This window comes from Lactuca saligna, chromosome 6 (assembly GCF_052625555.1).
Source record: "Lactuca saligna cultivar CGN05327 chromosome 6, ASM5262555v1, whole genome shotgun sequence".
NCBI classification, from domain to species: domain Eukaryota; kingdom Viridiplantae; phylum Streptophyta; class Magnoliopsida; order Asterales; family Asteraceae; genus Lactuca; species Lactuca saligna.
The window spans coordinates 182,089,419-182,107,119 of record NC_136422.1 but is presented as its reverse complement, the minus strand read 5'-3'; the positions used below and the strand labels follow the sequence as shown (position 1 = coordinate 182,107,119).

General features: G+C 31.4%; 1 protein-coding gene, 1 long non-coding RNA gene and 1 pseudogene across 3 annotated transcripts; 1 reads left to right on the top strand and 2 right to left on the bottom strand.

The window, feature by feature from the left end:
- The first annotated feature begins 745 nt into the window (after nucleotides 1-745).
- LOC145001583 (uncharacterized) lies at nucleotides 746-9,845 on the top strand. Its single transcript, XR_013661648.1, has 6 exons — nucleotides 746-1,098; nucleotides 1,227-1,466; nucleotides 1,536-1,657; nucleotides 8,524-8,657; nucleotides 8,749-8,878; nucleotides 9,623-9,845. It is a non-coding gene; the product is annotated as an uncharacterized LOC145001583 (long non-coding RNA).
- Nucleotides 2,307-7,809, bottom strand: LOC145000832 (superoxide dismutase [Mn], mitochondrial-like; annotated as a pseudogene). The gene is made up of 11 exons (XR_013661376.1): nucleotides 7,482-7,809; nucleotides 6,319-6,365; nucleotides 6,094-6,219; nucleotides 5,947-6,003; nucleotides 5,794-5,858; nucleotides 5,610-5,726; nucleotides 5,253-5,447; nucleotides 5,057-5,165; nucleotides 4,476-4,870; nucleotides 2,821-3,204; nucleotides 2,307-2,711 (listed from the first exon to the last, which is right to left on the bottom strand). The product of XR_013661376.1 is annotated as a superoxide dismutase [Mn], mitochondrial-like (transcript).
- Nucleotides 6,636-7,295, bottom strand: LOC145000831 (bZIP transcription factor 44-like). Its single transcript, XM_078960116.1, has one exon. It carries the CDS (start codon nucleotides 7,199-7,201, stop codon nucleotides 6,704-6,706), a length of 498 nt encoding a protein of 165 aa, XP_078816242.1. The 5' UTR covers nucleotides 7,202-7,295; the 3' UTR covers nucleotides 6,636-6,703.
- Nucleotides 9,846-17,701: the final 7,856 nt, after the last annotated feature.

Sequence of the window (17,701 nt, the reverse complement as noted above, 5' to 3'; positions counted from 1 at the left end):
GACTTTATATATTGTTAATAATAGTTATAGAGGAGAAAACCATCTTTGTTATAGCAAAACATTTTAGTCTTGGTATAAGACTACTTTCCATACATTTGAGTCTTGGTAGAAGACTACTTTCAAAACATACAAGTCTTGGTAGAAGACTACTTTCCATACATTTGAGTCTTGGTAGAATACTAATTTCTAAACATTTGAGTCTTGGTAGAAGACTACTTTCAAAACATTCGGGTCTTCGTAGAAGGCTACTCTTTATACTAATAGAAATCGTAGGGATTTGCTAGGGTATTCAAACGCTTTCAACTGCTTTCAAATAGTTCATACTTATACAATCTTTTTCCAAAGGTTTACAAGTCATTACTTTACAGTTTTACAAATCAAAGACACATTAATACTTATGAATTCACCAGCTTTTTTGGATGATACTCGCTTTCAAAATAACTTGTATTCATTGGTCACAAATAGACAGGTACGACGACCAGGTTTTGTGAAGATGGAGAAATCAAGACTCCTATTTTATTTTGATTGTCCATTATGTTGTCTTATATTATGAAAGAACACTTGTAACCAAAAATATACTATTAATGCAATGGATGATGTTGTTGCTTGTTTACTACTTTGCATTGTTATGATACATTACATGACATCCTCCGCCCCAAAACGTTTCCGCCGTTCTCGGTTTTTGGGGTGTGACACTCCACCTCCTGTGGTTTGCTTCACCCCATATCCCCAAATATGCCACCATTTTCCATTGTCGATGTCTACTCCATCTTATTCATCGCTCACCTTCTTCGTTGGTTCCCCTAACCACCGACTTAATCCTCCAAAACTCTCAAATGTTTACCAATTGACCACTGCATCATAGATTCGTATCTGTTTCGTGCCCTACCCATCGCCGTAGTGCATCTTGGTTGGAGGAATCGTCGTCTCCATGGTCAGTCGGTCACAACGCACTGCATGGTCGGCCACATAGGGCGTACACTTACTACAAATTATTCGCCTTATTCTTTGAATCGATTTCTATTTGCTCCCACTTTCTGTTATTAGGTGTGATGGTTGGTGATACGATGAAGGTTTGAATCTGATTTGTTGTTTCAGGTGACAAATATTGATCTTTTTGCTCTTTGTTTCCGATACATTCATGTGTTTCTCCAGTCGGAACGATTTGTTCTTTTTCTATACTTTCTTTTGATTTATGTGTAACACAAATGCTTTCCTGTTTTTAGGTATGTTGCAGTGCACACCAATTGTTTGTTGTAATGTTCCACCTGTTGGATTGTCAATTTTAATTAAATTAGCTTACACAACTGCTCAATTTGGGACAATATGTCGAGAGAAGTAATAATTTTGTCATGAAATTGTTAGCTTTCACCACAGACGTATGTATGTGTGTGATTGTTTATCTGCTTTTTGTAGATAAATGGGAAGAATTGTATCTGAATATGTCAATGAGTTTTTTGATGTAGGTAAGATTTGTATTTTTACTCCATCATATCGTTATTAAAATATTTCACCTTATTCTTTGGTAATTGCAGGTGAATGATAATCGATGTACTCTTAACTAGGTATTGTAGATGGAATTCATTTTTTTTTCTCTTTAAACATTAAGAACATATATTTATGTCATATGAATTCCATTATGAAGATATGGTTTCAGGTGAGTTACATTTTTTTTGGTTTTCTTTAAGATTTGTTTTTATAAATTTTGCTCATTTATGTTATCAACCTCCATTGATTGACCTTTGACACCTAATATATCCAATTTGTTTGGCAATGCTTATCCAAGTTCGTGATTGTTTGGTTCACTACTAGAAAAACAGCTTTTTACGACGCTCATTGCGCGTCGTAAAAGGCTCAGACGACGCGCAAATGCGCGTCAAGGAAGGCCCTGTCATAAAGAGAGACGACGCTCATTTACGACGCTCATTTACGACGCGCAATTACGACGCGCGTTTACGACACGCAATGCGTATCAAGGAAGGCCATGTATAAAGAAAGACGACACGCATTCGCGTGTCCTAACCTTACGACACGCGTGTTAATGACACGCAATGTGTATCAAGAAAGCCCCTGTCAAGAAAGGCCATGTCATTAATGAAGATGACACACATTTTTGCGTATCGTAAATTTAAATGTTTAAAAAAAATTATATATTTATTAATTTTTAAATTAAATTTGCATTTAATTTCTCATAATATAAATAAAATACTGTATACAAAAAATACAATCCATTATATAATATAAAATAAAATTTCATACTCAAAAAATAAAATAAATTGCACAAATTATAATGTCATACAAAGAATCATTCAAATGTTAAACAAAAATGATACATTGCTAGCATGGGTTGTACATTCCTATAAAACTAACAAATAATCATACAACTTTGTTTCTTACTGGAAAGGAATGCCAAACATGATTAAAAATCTCCCTTAATCTTGGTTAATCACCTGCTTAAGTAGAATGATGTTGTTGAGAAGGTTACCTAGCAACAGAGAAAAACAAAACACCTCTCCCACAATCACAACATCATTTACAGAAAAAGGGTTGTCAATTACTTTCATTAAGACTTTCATTCAATCACGAAAATATTAAATAAAAGGGTGAAAAAAATAACTTACTTTTGATAAGTTGATATCCCTTAGAGCAAACACAACTAAGCCATTGAACAAGACCCTCGGGCCTTCTTCTAATGTAAACACAATGCTCGTCTGCAAAATTGAGGCGATAAAAATAAAATTTGAATATTGTTTGGGTAGTTTATATATGATTTGATAATTTGATTTAAAATACAATAAAATAAATTATCTTTTTTGTTACCTTATGGGGCTTGTCAATTCCTTGGATTATAGGTTCTCTTGCTAGTATTAGAAAACGAGTTATGTTATCTAAATTATCTTGAACATTCAATATAAAAATTGTAAGACAAAAGGAGAAATGTATATTTGAAAATACTATGAGATGTGATTTTTTTAATGTTATCAATCCATAAATTAAGCGCAACAAATAGTTACCTATCTTTTTTAAAAACTTTTATGGGGGTATAATGACCAAAATGCCCTTGTATTTATATACATGTTTACAAATATAACTTTAATAACTAGGTGACACCTGGATTGTTTGTGCTAGACTATCAAGCCCAATTTCAGCAGCCCGAGAACTTGCAACTGCTCCAGTGTCTCGTATGGATTCCGAGGCTACAATCTATTAAAAAAACACTTAACAAATTTTAAACAAAGAAAAAAACACAATATTAAAAGTTTAAACGCAAGAATTAGCAACTAGTTTCATTTACCTATCCATAGTTTCAGTTTATAGTTTATTTCTTTTCATTCTCCTTCTGTTACGAATCTTCTTCTCCTTCTACTACTTTTTTTTAAAGATTTGAGTTTCATATATCATCTTACTTTCATTATGTATACATAGTATCTGTTTTCTATGGTATCTATTTCGTGAGAAGGAGATAGCATACAACAGAAGTGTGGTATTTGTTTTTTGTTTCATTTGTTGTTGTTTTTTCATAAATTATAAAGAAAAAGGCATATTTGTCCTTTTCCCTTTAAAGAAATAATGTCAGGTATCCTTGAATTTTTTAGCATAATTTGATGTAATGCTGATTTCATAAATCTAAATCATACTTTTCGGTTGTAACAGTTTTTTTTAAAACTTTTTGAACATAATGTTTAAATGAAAAACTTAAAGTTTCTGTTAAAACTGTATTGAATGTAATCAACATTACAACAATTATTATAAAAAAAAAATGCAAAAAAAAAAATCACTGTGATTACTTCTTTAGACTTTGATTTATACAAAGGGACCAAATTTCATTAAATTTTATTAACACATGGGCCATTATGTAATTTTTTAACACAAATGTACTTCTTTGAAAATTTAGTTACACAGGGGCTGTTATGTCAATTGAATAACATAAGGATCAGATTTCAATTAATTTATTAAGACATGAGTTGTTTTGTAAATTGGTTAACAGAGGGAGCATTTATGTAATTTTTAGCAAAAATTATATTACTTTCAATCATAAGGATCAGATTTCAATTAATTTAATTACTTTTTTATCTTTAAATAATTATCAAAAATTATATTACTTTGAATCATAAATACTTTTACAACCTTTTTTTAACACGATAAATTATTATTATTAAATTTTAGTTTACAAAATTTATGTTTCATTGTATAATCATTTTAACACCCTCCTCCCTCCCCCTATGTGCTATTTAGTGTACAAATTCTTTGACAAAAAAATGATTAAAATGGCCGGATCGGGAAAAATGAAAAAAACAGAATTTTTTTTATCTGGGCAAAAAGTAATTTTGAAGTTTTATTCAAAACAAACACAAAATAAGGTATCTTTTAGATTAACCCTATAATTTAATTAACATTTGTTTTAAATTTTTTTGTGGTGTCCACACGTTATAACATAGTATAATAATAAAGAAAAAAAGTTAAGAAGAACTTACAGCTTCTACCATCAAACAATAAGTCAGCACTAGCTTCAATTACTTGATATGTTCCAGCAATAATGTCCATAATAAGTGTAGCCATTTGGGACATGAGGACCATAGGGTAAACTCCCAATTCCCTCAGTTCTCTGGCTCTTTTCACAGTTTCAGCTGTGTTTGATGACATTGCTAACTCCAGAACAGAAAACAATAATTATCCTGTTAAAACTTATAAATTATAAAACATCATATAAAAGTCAAGAGTATTTTTTATATAAATAGAAACGATATTATAAGTTATAACAATAATAATGTAAGCTTATGGATTGGTTTGTAGCCCATCTTTCATAATAATGAGTGTATCTTTCTAAAGAGTTTTTAGCCATTTCTCTTCGTTTCTCTGTGTCATCATACTGCAGACAACAAAATACACAATATTTATTATTTAATAACTTCAAATGTGTAAAAGATTTATTAAATGATATAAATAAATCTTAATTTATCACTACTCCCTCTTTTTATGAAAAACATATTTCATAAGATTTTTATGAAAAATACATTGGAAAATACATAAATAAATAAATAAATAATAAACTTACAAGCAGAATCCAAATTTGCAAGGCGGAGTACATGTAATATGCATACAGTTGGTAAGCCATCCAAATACTGGGGTGCATGATGCAAGGCCTGGCTTATGGGTCCCAAAACCTGTGACAAATGAGGGTATGTAAGTGTAAATATGGATGTGGGATCTGATGCAAGACTATGACCCTTTTCTTTGCATATAACAAGTACCTTTAAAGATGAACGCTCACCAGAAAGTAAAGCAAGATTTGCAAGACCCATCATAAATTCTGGAAGCTGCACAAAAAATCGTGTTTTAAGTACAATTCTTCACAAAGTTATTAGAGAGAGAGAGAGAGAGAGAGAGAGAGAGAGAATGTATAGGTAGTATTTGAACAGCTCTTAAACAGCAATCATAAGCTTCATCTGCACAAAGGAATGTTAGTTATTGACTGAAACTCAATGATTCAATGGATTCTAATCAGAAAAATCCAATGTGTAACAGGAAAACTGGTTTCATACACAGTATGTTCATATCCCAAGGGTAAAATAGGGTTTCTTTATTGCATCCTTTAAATCTTAACAAACCTGCAACTCTTTTAAGGGCACTCTTTCTCATATACCTCACTTGCATATTTCCAGTTGATCACCTTCCAGATGTTCTTTAAGTAATCGGGCCTGCCATTTTTATATTGCAAATTGTACAAAAACACATATATAAGTTGAAATGTGTACAATTTGTATACCATACAAAAATGAAATTTGTTTAAATGCATGCTCCGAAACATCTATGCCAAGCAGAGGAACCAAGCTTGGACCTTTTGTAACCAGTGGGTCCTACAACAGAGATTCATATTTCAATAATTTGATTTCTGAAGTTTAATAGGGATACTAATTTGTTTGAATAAAACTAGTGATAACTTACCTGGTTTGATGTGGTTTCAACCACAAGCCTCTTCAACTCTATGTCAACAGCAAGCTACTGCCAAAATATATCATAAGTTTAAAATAACAAAAAAAAAAAAGTTGAAAGTAAAAACCAAAATGACAAAATAAAGATTAAGGAACATACCACCCATCCAGAACCTTGCACAGCAGCGCCTTTTGCGTTCTTTTTAGCAATCAATTTTTCCACAGAACTAAAGCTCTGGTTGATAGCCGAGCCCAAAGAACCATTTGGTGGCTCGCCACCTCCTTCCTGCAATAAGGTTTTAGGGTTTCAGTTTTGGTCAAATTATAGTGCTCGGAAGTCAGAATTATCATCTAAATCAGAAGAAGAAGAAGTCAAGAAACTAACACTGGTGGGAGTGAGATTCTTCCAGAAAATTGAGTGATTTACATGACCTGCTCAGAGACATAAGGGTAGATTAGATATTTGTGGTTGTATGAATATTATTATCCTCCTAGCATCAAATTTGTCCTAAATGTGTTGTTCAATTGTTTCACTTTAACCTATTTAGGACTTGAAGAGGAAGTTTCCAATCGAATTATAGTGTTTAACCTTGCAAGAAAGACCCATTACAATCATAGCTCTTTGTACCCATAAATCATCACATAAATCTTCATCTTCCTTTGTTCACAAATCTTTATTCCACCCACCCCACCCCACCCCACCCTAACACACCCAAGCTATCACCAAATCTGAATTTTTTTTCAAGACTTTTAGGAGATTTACATCTGACTCAGTACTGAATCATGTCTGCTGAAGCCATAATAGGCTGGTTTGCATAAAGGTAACTCAGTGAGTTATTCATGAACTCGTCGACAAACTCAGTGCCACCTCCACCGCCGTATTGCTCGTCCGCAAACCCACAACCGGTGTCGACAGGTTGGTACATAAAAGCGATCATCTCGTTCAGAGACTGTAGCCGGTGGCTGAGCTCCGCCACCTGAGCTCTCAGAACAGAGTTCTCCGCCTCCACGCTTATGTAATGCTGGGTGGTGATACTGACGCTTGATATGATCTGGTTGTTCTCTTTCCTGAGTTGATTCAGCTGACTCCTGAGATCATCCAGATGCTTTTGCTTCCTCTTTCTAGATCTCCTTGCAGATTCACGATTCGAAATCATTCTCTTCTTCCTCCTCTGATCCATCAATTGCTGAAGATCTTCATCAGACCCCGAGTTCTGAATTGGGTATGAACCACCTGATGATGTTGTCGTACCACTAGAGGAAGCCATTAGAATACCTTCAAGTTTGAAATTGCAGATTCGAAGAGAGAAAATGAAGATTTTAAACAGAACCCAGATGGTAATAGAGCTTCAAATTGATTATTATTATTATTATTTAGATTTATCTATCTATTAAATATATATATATATATATATATATATATATATATATATATATATATATATATATATATATATATATATAGATGTAAATTCGTACATAACGCTTCTAGCAAGTATTCAACCAAAAACACTGAAATCGACAAGATAGGAAATTATAGTGTTTAACCTTCGCCATTGAACTTAATAGTGCTCTGAAATTTGACAACAGTTGAAGCATCTCCCTTGGTGATAGCATCATCGAGCTGCTCGATAGCTTTATTGTAGTTGGTTATGTAAGTCCAGTGGTGTTTCTGGTGATGGAGCTGCATGATCTCTCCGCTAATCGCCGACTCCAGTGCTCCATAATCGTAGGAAAGATCGGGAAGCGTGAACGTCTGCAATCCACACACATGTTGCTAAAACTTGGATATCGCACCTAGGGTTTTAGCAGTCGCAAGGGTTCGTAGAGCCATGTGTTCCAAAAACAGATGGAGGAGAAGGGAATAATCTTTGTACCTGATTTAGGGAATAAAAGAATCTTTAGGGATTGAATGTAAGAGAAAGAAATCCAGGGCATATACATGAAGAAGAAGAGAACAATCTTCGAACCTGATGCCTCCTCCGCTTTTGCTTTCCTTCTCTTGATGTTTCCGATTGTACCTTGAACCTCTGACTTTCGATCCCAAATCTGATTTGTAACCATCGATTTCTGATCTTCAACCTCTAATTCGAGTCATATAGTTTCGAATCTCAGAAAATTTACCTTGCTACCTCTTATTTTTGATGAAAGAGGAGACTCAAATCTGAGAGAAAAATGAGGAATCGATAATTAGGGCAAGAGGGAAAGAAGAAAAAAAGGAAGGCGGGGGTTTTTAATGTTTTAAGATTTCATTTTTTCATTTTCCCCCTGATTAGTAAAGGATGGAACGCGTTCCCCCTGATTATTAAAGGATAGAACGCGCGTTCAAATTAAATTTATAAAGCGACATCCTTAGACGACACGCATCTTATTATAGGTGCCCTCCGTGTTTTTTTGTTTTTGTTTTTTGGACACTAATTTAAGGGCACGCAATAATGCGCGACCTAAATTCTTAAATTTTTTGAAGAGATTACACTTTTTTTATGTCACTCTCTTTTGCGTAACATAAATCATTGAGTGTCGCCGTTTGCACATCGTAAAAGGCTGTTTTTCTAGTAGTGGTTTTTATTTTTTTAATGTGAATTTACAGGTCATCAGTGTGATCTACAATATGATGGGGCGTCAAAATGACGGGTGACAGCCAAAGCTTATGTCATCGGAAAGTTAGTCAAACCCAAATTCCATAGAAAGATTTATCGTCGTATTGTTTACAAACCCACCAAGGTATGAGACAGGGGTAATTTTGTCCCCTTTTGTTTATAATTTTTTTTGTGTTTATATACTGGCACTGCTATGGCTGATGAAACTTCTGCAGACCTTCCTGAGGCTCTAATGGAAAGAGGGCTTAAAGCAAACTACAAAGTCAAAGGGAGTTGCACATGTAGTTTCTCACAATATTTATCTAAATTTCTATTGGTCCTAACCTTAGAAAGACGTATCATGATGTAAGTCTCAATCCTTCTTTTTATCGTTGCATAAACAAGAATATTTTTTACTGATTTTATCTTTCATATCGATAAGTTTATGATGAACAACTGCATATTATATAAATATGTTTGTCTGTTTAAATAAATAATCCAATTTGTGTGTTTGTGTATTTGCCTCTGTATGTTGTGTAATAAACAATCCAATCAAAAACATGGTTATTAGTAGGTATCTAATCTGTCATTTTTTTTGTTTATCAAATGTCTAAAATGCCCTTTATTAACTATTATAATTAGCTTATTTACTAACCTATTTGAATGATTTCTAGCATTCATGTTGAATGTGCCATTATCATGTTTTATGTAACTGCAAGGTTCACTTACAAGAATGTTCCCACATGGCATCGTGATCTTTGCCGATTAGTTTTGTGGTATTTTTTCTTGCATTTTTTTATCAAACAAAGTTGATGTGAAGAACCGTCAAGTGAAAGCAAAACAACTTACTTTTTACAAAAAGAACTTGTAGTATTATGAAATCTCAACCAAGAGTAATTACAACTTTGAGAAACCTTTCCTTTTCATGGAGGGGGGGAGAGGAAGGGCAAAATAGGAATAAAGTTTAGACCTTTGTGATGAATACAAAAGTTTTTTTCTTTTTTGAAACCGTTGTAGTCAGGTTTAGGAAGTTGACATTCTTGATTATTGTTCACTTTACTGATTTATTCTAAAAGGTTTTGAACCTTTTGATTTGTTTTTTTTAAACAGGGAAGATTCAAGGCATTATGAAGAGGAACTTTAATTGTTTTGATTCATTGACTCATTTCCTCTCACACACACTTGAAGGTATTCAATAGCAGATTGTTATTTGCTGAATATAATAGAATAATCTAGAGCATTTGTGAATTACTTACTTGTATATCATGATTCATGCATTAAAAGTTACACCATGCTCTTGATACGTCAATTTTCTTTTGCTTTTGTAAAAGGAATGGTCTTCTGCATCATCTTTATGCAGTTCTTTAGCATTTCTCATATTTTATATTCAAAAAGATCTTGAATTTTACTGTATCTTTTCTTTTTCTTTCTTAATTTGCATTTTAATAAACCATAATTCCATCTCTTATATCATAAGAGGTCAAATTTGAGTTTGGAAATTCCACCTGATCCCTTTGATATTCGAAAATCGTTCAAAACAAATTTACATTATTGACTTTGTTATGTTCTTAAGTTGAAATTATCATTGATCTTTAGCTTAAACCAAATATTCTTTGTTGAATTTCACTTTTGAAAGGTGGATAGATTGACCTTTAAAATAGTCAAAGCTAGAGTTTTTTTTGTTGAAAATTTATGTTCTTTCTCTTTTTCATGACTCATGAGAGATGAAATCGGAAGAAGACTGCATTTACAACAGAGAATTTCAGTCAATGGTAGACGGCAGTGGCAGTGGCAGTGGCAGTGGCGGCGGCGATGGTAAAGATTACGGTGGAGGACAATTTAGTAATAAAAAGAGAAGATTAAATAATCATCAAGTAAAATCACTGGAAGACAAAACAGTTGGAGAGAGACTACAATCTTCTTAAGTCTAATTATGACACTCTTAAGCATAATTATCATAAGCTTGAACAACAAAAAGAAAGCATAATCAATGAGGTAATTTAATCACTCGCACAAATCTTTATTTTCATGCTTTTTTATATTGTTTGAATTATATGCTGTAAAGTTGAAAATCACATCAAAGTTGGTTTCATTTTAGAAATTGTGTTAAAATAAAAAGTGATTGTATAATTCGTTTGTAATTATATATTTTCATTTAAAAAAACTATTTTGTTGTAAAAAATAACGAAATGAAATATAAATATATATAAGCAAATATTTAAGATTAAAAATATTTGCAAATGAGATTATTTTTAAGTTAAAACTGAATAATTCATATTTATCATAAAAATTACTCTAATTTTTTTGCAATTAATATCAATGTCCTTTGCCTCTATTTATTTAAGTAACTGTTCATACGATCTAAAAATCGAAGACACCCTACCCAAGTCATCGGCTTTTAGGAGTATACTTTCAGATCATGTTTCATGTAAAAAAGAAAATTAAAATCCCAAGAAGACAAATAAAATTATAAAAAACTCTACAAAAAAAAAAAAAAAAAAAACATCCATGACAATATTTTGTATTTTTTTCAGGTGCTACCAGATACAGTTTTACTTACTGAAATTTGGGCAACAAAGATGGTGATGATCTTCGACTTTATGTTGGAACTATTCTCTAATACGGCTACTAGAAAAGAAAACATAAACAAATTCAAGTACTACATAAAAAAGATAAGTTTTCAAAAATACCCTTAGACTATGTCTAAGCCTCTAAGGTAAAATGACTAAAAAAAGAAATTAAATGCATGCATCCCATTTATTAAGCAATATGCACTTATTTTTTTTGTCATTTGTTTTTTTAAGTAATAGAAACAAATGCAAGTTCAAAGCAATACATGTAAGTATTCACCGGTTAATTGTCCCATTTCCTTTTATATATCTTTTTTGATTTTTTTTGTTTTTGATATTATATTATTGCTTAAATCTTAATTATTAATTTAAAGTCTTTTTTCGATATGTTGATGATATTGGGTTCAGTTGTGTTCTTTTCATCTTAATCTTTCCATTAATTGGGTAGAACTGAAAATAATCATGGATGTTTTTAAAGTTTTTTATTGGCAGGTATAATTACCTTATTACCCTCTGGATTTTAAATGTTGGTTTGTTTTATGGATCTAGCTTTTAAATACTTTTATAATATACAAAGCGAGAATCGAGGTGGTTGGGCACTTACCTACAAAGATTTTTAGTAGAACTCTGGAGGATGCAATCCTCACGTATCTGAAACAACTTTAGCAACAGAAAAGCAACATATCATTCCTTCAATTTTCTTAATTTTCATAATCTATTATAAAATATAGACTTGAATAATGCATTGTATTTACATAATATGTGGCTTTTTTCATGTAGGGTTTACATGGGGTTGGTGTACAAATGAATTTAAATTGAATGCAAAAAAATAATATTTTATGCACTTAAATTTTTTCAGTTAATAACAGGCATGTATTGAGAGCACATATGCTATGATCCAAGGTCTTGATATTCCGAATGTTGCCCTTCTTTGTGAAGCTGATGTGATTGGTAAGAACTACTTGATCCATTACTGAAATTGTGTGTATTGTTGATTTGTAGGTATACGATTACTAATAGTCAACTGATTTTTAGAAAATTGTATTGAAACATTGCACATGTTTTTATACTGCTTATGTTTGTTTTATAGGGTCTTCGTATTGGCCATGACCTAGCCTTAGCCATTGCTTTATTTAATATTCGAGAGGTAATACTTTACTCTTTTTTTAACAGGGTGTTGCTGCCGCACTTACTATTTACTTTGCAACACAAAGGGGTCATTATATTATAGCATACTACAACATATTTGTGTATTTATAAATGGGCGAAACGTAGACAATAGCAACATACTTTACTGTAGCTACCAATTAGAACAATGTATTATACTTCCACACAAAAGCGATACATTTGCGGGGGTCACCTTTCTAGTTATTATTATTATTATTATTATTATTATTATTATTAATGAAAGTATGCATATAATTATAAATACATATTTAAATTTATAAAATATATTTTTATATATATTTATACATTTTCAAAACGCATAGATACATATGAATATGAATAAATACGTTTTTAATATATATAAATATATAAATGTTTCTAAATTGTATAAATACGTTTTTAATATGTATAAATTGTATACAAATATGTTTTTATATGTTTTTTTAATAAATATAAGTACTTTTTTATACATATACATTTTTATTTCAAAAAAAATACATAACCAAATGATTAAATACATATATAATACACTAAAAATGTATTTTATAGTTAGTTGACGTTATATATAACACTTATTTTATAGTTAGTTGATTTTATATATAAAAATGTATAAAAAAACATTATGTCTAAGTACGTTTTATATGTGTATTTTATTATGTGAATATGAGTTTTTTCAAATACAAATGTTATATGTATAAAAAACATATTTATATGTATTTATACAATTTAAAAGCATATTTATATATATATTTATATGTATACAAAAGAAACCATAGTAATATATGTATATATATTTTCATATTTATATGTAACTTTTATACAAAATAAATACATATTTATATCTATTAAGTATAAATAAATATATTTTTTATATATAAATACGTTATTAAATGCATAAACACAGTTTTTAAACATAAAATACCTTATTTATAACTTTAAAAACATATTTTTTAGCTTTAAAACTATATTTATATATTTAAAATATATATAATAAAAATAAATAAATGAATAATAATAATAATAATCTAAGTAATAATAATAATAATAATAATTAAAATCATTCAGCATTTTAGGTTACATTATAAATCATATTCCAGCATTAGCGACAAAAAAAACGTTTCTAGCATAGCAGAAGGGTGGTTGCGTTTTGCTTGTAAGTTGCTTATATGTTTTGAGTTCGAACCTTGTTGCTGCGGCTCCCCTTACCACTTTATTTCTACATTTTTAAAATAAAAGAAATATCACCTTAGCGTCTATGTGTCGGTATATCAGCCCAATCAGAGCCATGTGGCATGCCACGTGTGTAATTAACCCTCTACTAACCTAGTAACCTGTTAAGAGAGTAAGAATGCAAAAATATATGTAAATTTGCGGTTTTAACGAACCTAAAATATGAAAAAGGGTAAAACCGAATATTTCGTGAAAAATTAAGGTTTTTTATGAAATTAGCCCATATAAATACCATTGTTTTTTTTTTTGGAAAGCCCTCATTTTTTTATCTTTTAAGTTGGGAAAACTTTCTCAAAACCTCTTATTGAAGAACCATGTACGATTCAGTTTATTCTCCCGAAAACATGGTAAGATCTCTACTTCTTTAGTGTTATAATCATCATTTACAAGGTTTTATATAATTTATATTCTGTTTCTATATACTTTTTTTTTTGCTGAAAACAGAAGAATATGATATTTGGTAGATAAATTGTTAAATGTATGGCTATTTTCAACTATTTGATTGTTAGCCTTAGAATTTTTAGAACATTTCATTGTTCTGCAGATTTGCGATTGTAATGTATATGTACAATATATGTTTTGTGATCAAATGAGAATATACAAGTTTCTAATGTAGTAGGCGTGTATTATGTGGTTGTACATTCGCATGGTGCTTCATGAGAACCTTGTACATTCACAATATATGATAAGAATGTACAAGTTTCCGATGCAGTAGGCGTGCATTATGTGGTTGTACATTCGCATGGTGCTCAGCATCTTGTACCTTAGATTTTTTTTAGTGAAATGTTTATTGTATATTTATTGTGCGTCTAATTTATAATGTAGGAGTGTTAGTGTTTAGTTTTTTTAATTTCCAATGTAATTTAGTAGTTTTAGTGTATATGATTGTATGTTTATAGTATATTTACACATTTCAACAACTTCTTTTATTTCGGTATGCCTCCCAAAATTTTAAAATTGTGGTTAATGTGAAAGGTTCCAAATGTAAACTATGGAAAGTGTTTGAAAGATTACAAGGTTGTACGTAAGATTACAAGGTTTGCACCTTTATGCCATGAAAGCCCTCCATGATTCCAAAGATTACAAGCCTTCCTTATCCTGAAATCCTAACTCTGCCATGAAAGCCCCATGCAAGCTCAAGAGCAGAGTTAGGATTTCAGGATAAGGAAGGCTTACATCGTAATAAAAGATTAAAATATTTTTATATCCAAATAACGTAATTGGGTCCGTAAAATTGATAAAGAAAAAAAATCGTTTAAATATGGTGTACATCGATCTTTACAATAATCAATCTTCAAAATTTTTAATCAATTTTCGTTAAAAAATGTTTTCAAATGATTATAATCATCAATTTTCAACCATTAGTTATCTGAATTGTTTTGTCTTTGTTTCACAAAATAGAAATCATATATAACATTATGTGTGGAAGATAAATTAAAAAAACTACTAGCTATAGCGATCTACAATTAATAGCAATTTGTGAACTTTAATTAAAATAAATAAACCAAAAGCAATCCGACAATTAAAGTAAATGTGTGTGGAAGCAATGAGATTTTAGTTAATATATGTAAGACTTAATTTTAGTCATAATTGTTAAACCTTTTATTTTCTTATAAAGTAATTGATTTTAAGAAAGAATAAAAGGGGTTGAGCACTACTAAAGTACAAAATTAGCAATAGATGACATGGGCTTCTAATTATTCATGGGCTTTATATTTATCTATGTAGTATGTTAGAATTAAAGTTTTACTTGAGAGATTAAGGGGGGGGGGGGGGGGGGGGGCAAGCATCTGACAGTCCCCTTATTAGCTTCGCCCATGTGCAAGCTATAGGATGTCATTTTTGTTTTTTAAGCTCCAAAAGCCCATGCATGGAGAGAAAAGGTGGAAGCTTTACGTATTTATGTAGTGTTAAGGGTACAGATCTCAGTTTATAAGCCTTAGTTTAGAGTACTGGTAGTTTAGAGTATTGATGGCTTTAGAATAAAGATCTAGTTCCTAAAGAACTGGGGTTTGAATTAAACCCGTTAAGTGAAGATATTAACGGGTAAAGTTGGAAACTTTATCCTTAAAAGGACATTTTCAATGTATATGAGAAGTATGAGGCCTAGATCTGAAGAGTATGGGCTTAATCCATTAAGATGTCCCAAACAGACTGAGAAACTCATCGAGTCGATAGGGGAACTCGACGAGTTGAGTCGATTGGTCCTGATTCTGAATAAGGTAGAACTCGACGAGTTGTCTCACTTTATAACGACTACGAGTACCAAGGGAACTCGGCGAGCCGGCGGGTGACTCGGCGAGTTGGATCGTGATTTTAGGGTTTAATTATTACCGTTCCTTGTGTTCGATACCTTGCTTGCTTGAACTAAACTGCTATCGATAGGTATACTGCCTGCGTGTGTTTGTTTTTATTTGAGTTTGTCAGGATTAAAACTAGTTTGTTTTACACAAATTAGTGCTTCATTCCAAGAGAGGTAGAGAGAGATACGAAGGGAGAGATTGAGAGAAAAACTGAGATCTTTGGCGTTTCAATTGAGATGTTATGAGCTCCCTTTTATAGTCAAGAACACCCACACAAGATTGGAAATGGTTATACATCCTTACCATACTTGGTACCTTATGGTGATGTGTACACTCAATATGGAAAGGGTAAGGGGAAATATGGTCATGTGGGGAGGCTTACACATGAGACAAAATCAGATTTTTTTTAAGCTTGCAGTTCCATGTAGGCCCCACATTAGGTTTACATTCCCTTTATTGCTCAAAATCACTATATTTTGGTGTATCGGGATCTCGATGTCGAGATTTTTTTTTTCCCGAAAGTGCCGTTAGATAGAGCTTAATTCAAGGATTTCAAAACCCTGAATGGATTAATTTTTCGAGTTACGGAACTCCGTGAACTCGTGTTTAAAGTTTCGCGTTTAAATGATCTGTAACGCTCGATTTTTCGACTTTTGCAAATATTTTAGCTAAAAATATTTGGAGTATGAAATTAAATATTAGGCCATAACATGAGTCTAAAAAGGCTCTCAGAATTTCCATCGGAGGTGTGCAAGTGCCTCAACGGATCGATCCGGTTTTCCACGATTAAAGAAAACTAGTGTTTTACTGTATGTTTTCTTAAAACTATCGTATCTTTTGCGTATGTTTTGGACATTCTTTATATTTTCGGAAACATGTGAACATGTACTCTAAGGTTTTAATGTTTGCTTTGTTCATAGCTGCTTAATACAAATTTTTAGTTTTTCAAACGCAATAACCAGTGTTCCAGTGTTGCAAACACATTAACGCTCTCACCACTTTTACCTATGTGGTAGTATGTTTGTGATAAGTTGGGTCTTTATTGCTGATTCTTGTGTTTATCTGAGTTGAATTGTTGATAACTTTGGGATTTCCTGTGAATCCCGAGGGTTGTTGTAACCCCTGAAACGTGCTGTTAATCCACAACATGTGCTGTTAGCCCACTGGGACTGCTGAAAATCCACTGGATTGTTGATGACTCATAGTTATTTATTATGTTGTGTTGTATTGATATTTTAGGAGGGATTCAAGAAGATTTATGCTTACAATTATGAATTAAATGTGTTTCAGGTACCTCAGAGATAATTACGGGAATGCGAATGCATGACTGTACACTCCGACTTGCAAATTTTTTAATGATTTTCACATTTTGATACTCTGATTTTGGGATGACTGTATTGATACAACTAAGATTATTATTATTATTATTATTATTATTATTATTATTATTATTATTATTATTTTATTTTATTTTTTTGTTTTTATGGTACTTAAGATTTTTGCTGAATTAAAAATGAAAAATTTTGTTGAAAAATTTAGGTTGTTACAAATTGATATTTTAAGATAAATGAGTTGTCACTGGGTTGACCTGTTTATTTAACTCACAACCCAACCTATTATACAAATTTGTTAAACTTTGGTTAATCCATTTAAAATCAAATAAATTAACTAAATATTACACCACTTAAATTACTTCCAAACGTAAATAAAGTTTGAAAGTATGAAAAAGTACAATCCTAATTCACAAATACATATAAATTATTCAAATAAAATTAAATTTATTTAATTTTGAAGTGATTATGGAGAATGACTACTATTGTCGATGCTAAACCTACTAGTTTAACTTAAATGGGTTGAAAATCTCAACTAAACCTACTAGTTTTGGGTTGGGTTTGGTTCGATTTAACGTTTTTGGCCAA

Coding starts and splice junctions, on each gene's coding strand:
- LOC145000831 (XM_078960116.1), bottom strand. CDS start 7,201: ATGGCTTCCTCTAGTGGTACGACAACATCATCAGGTGGTTCATACCCA.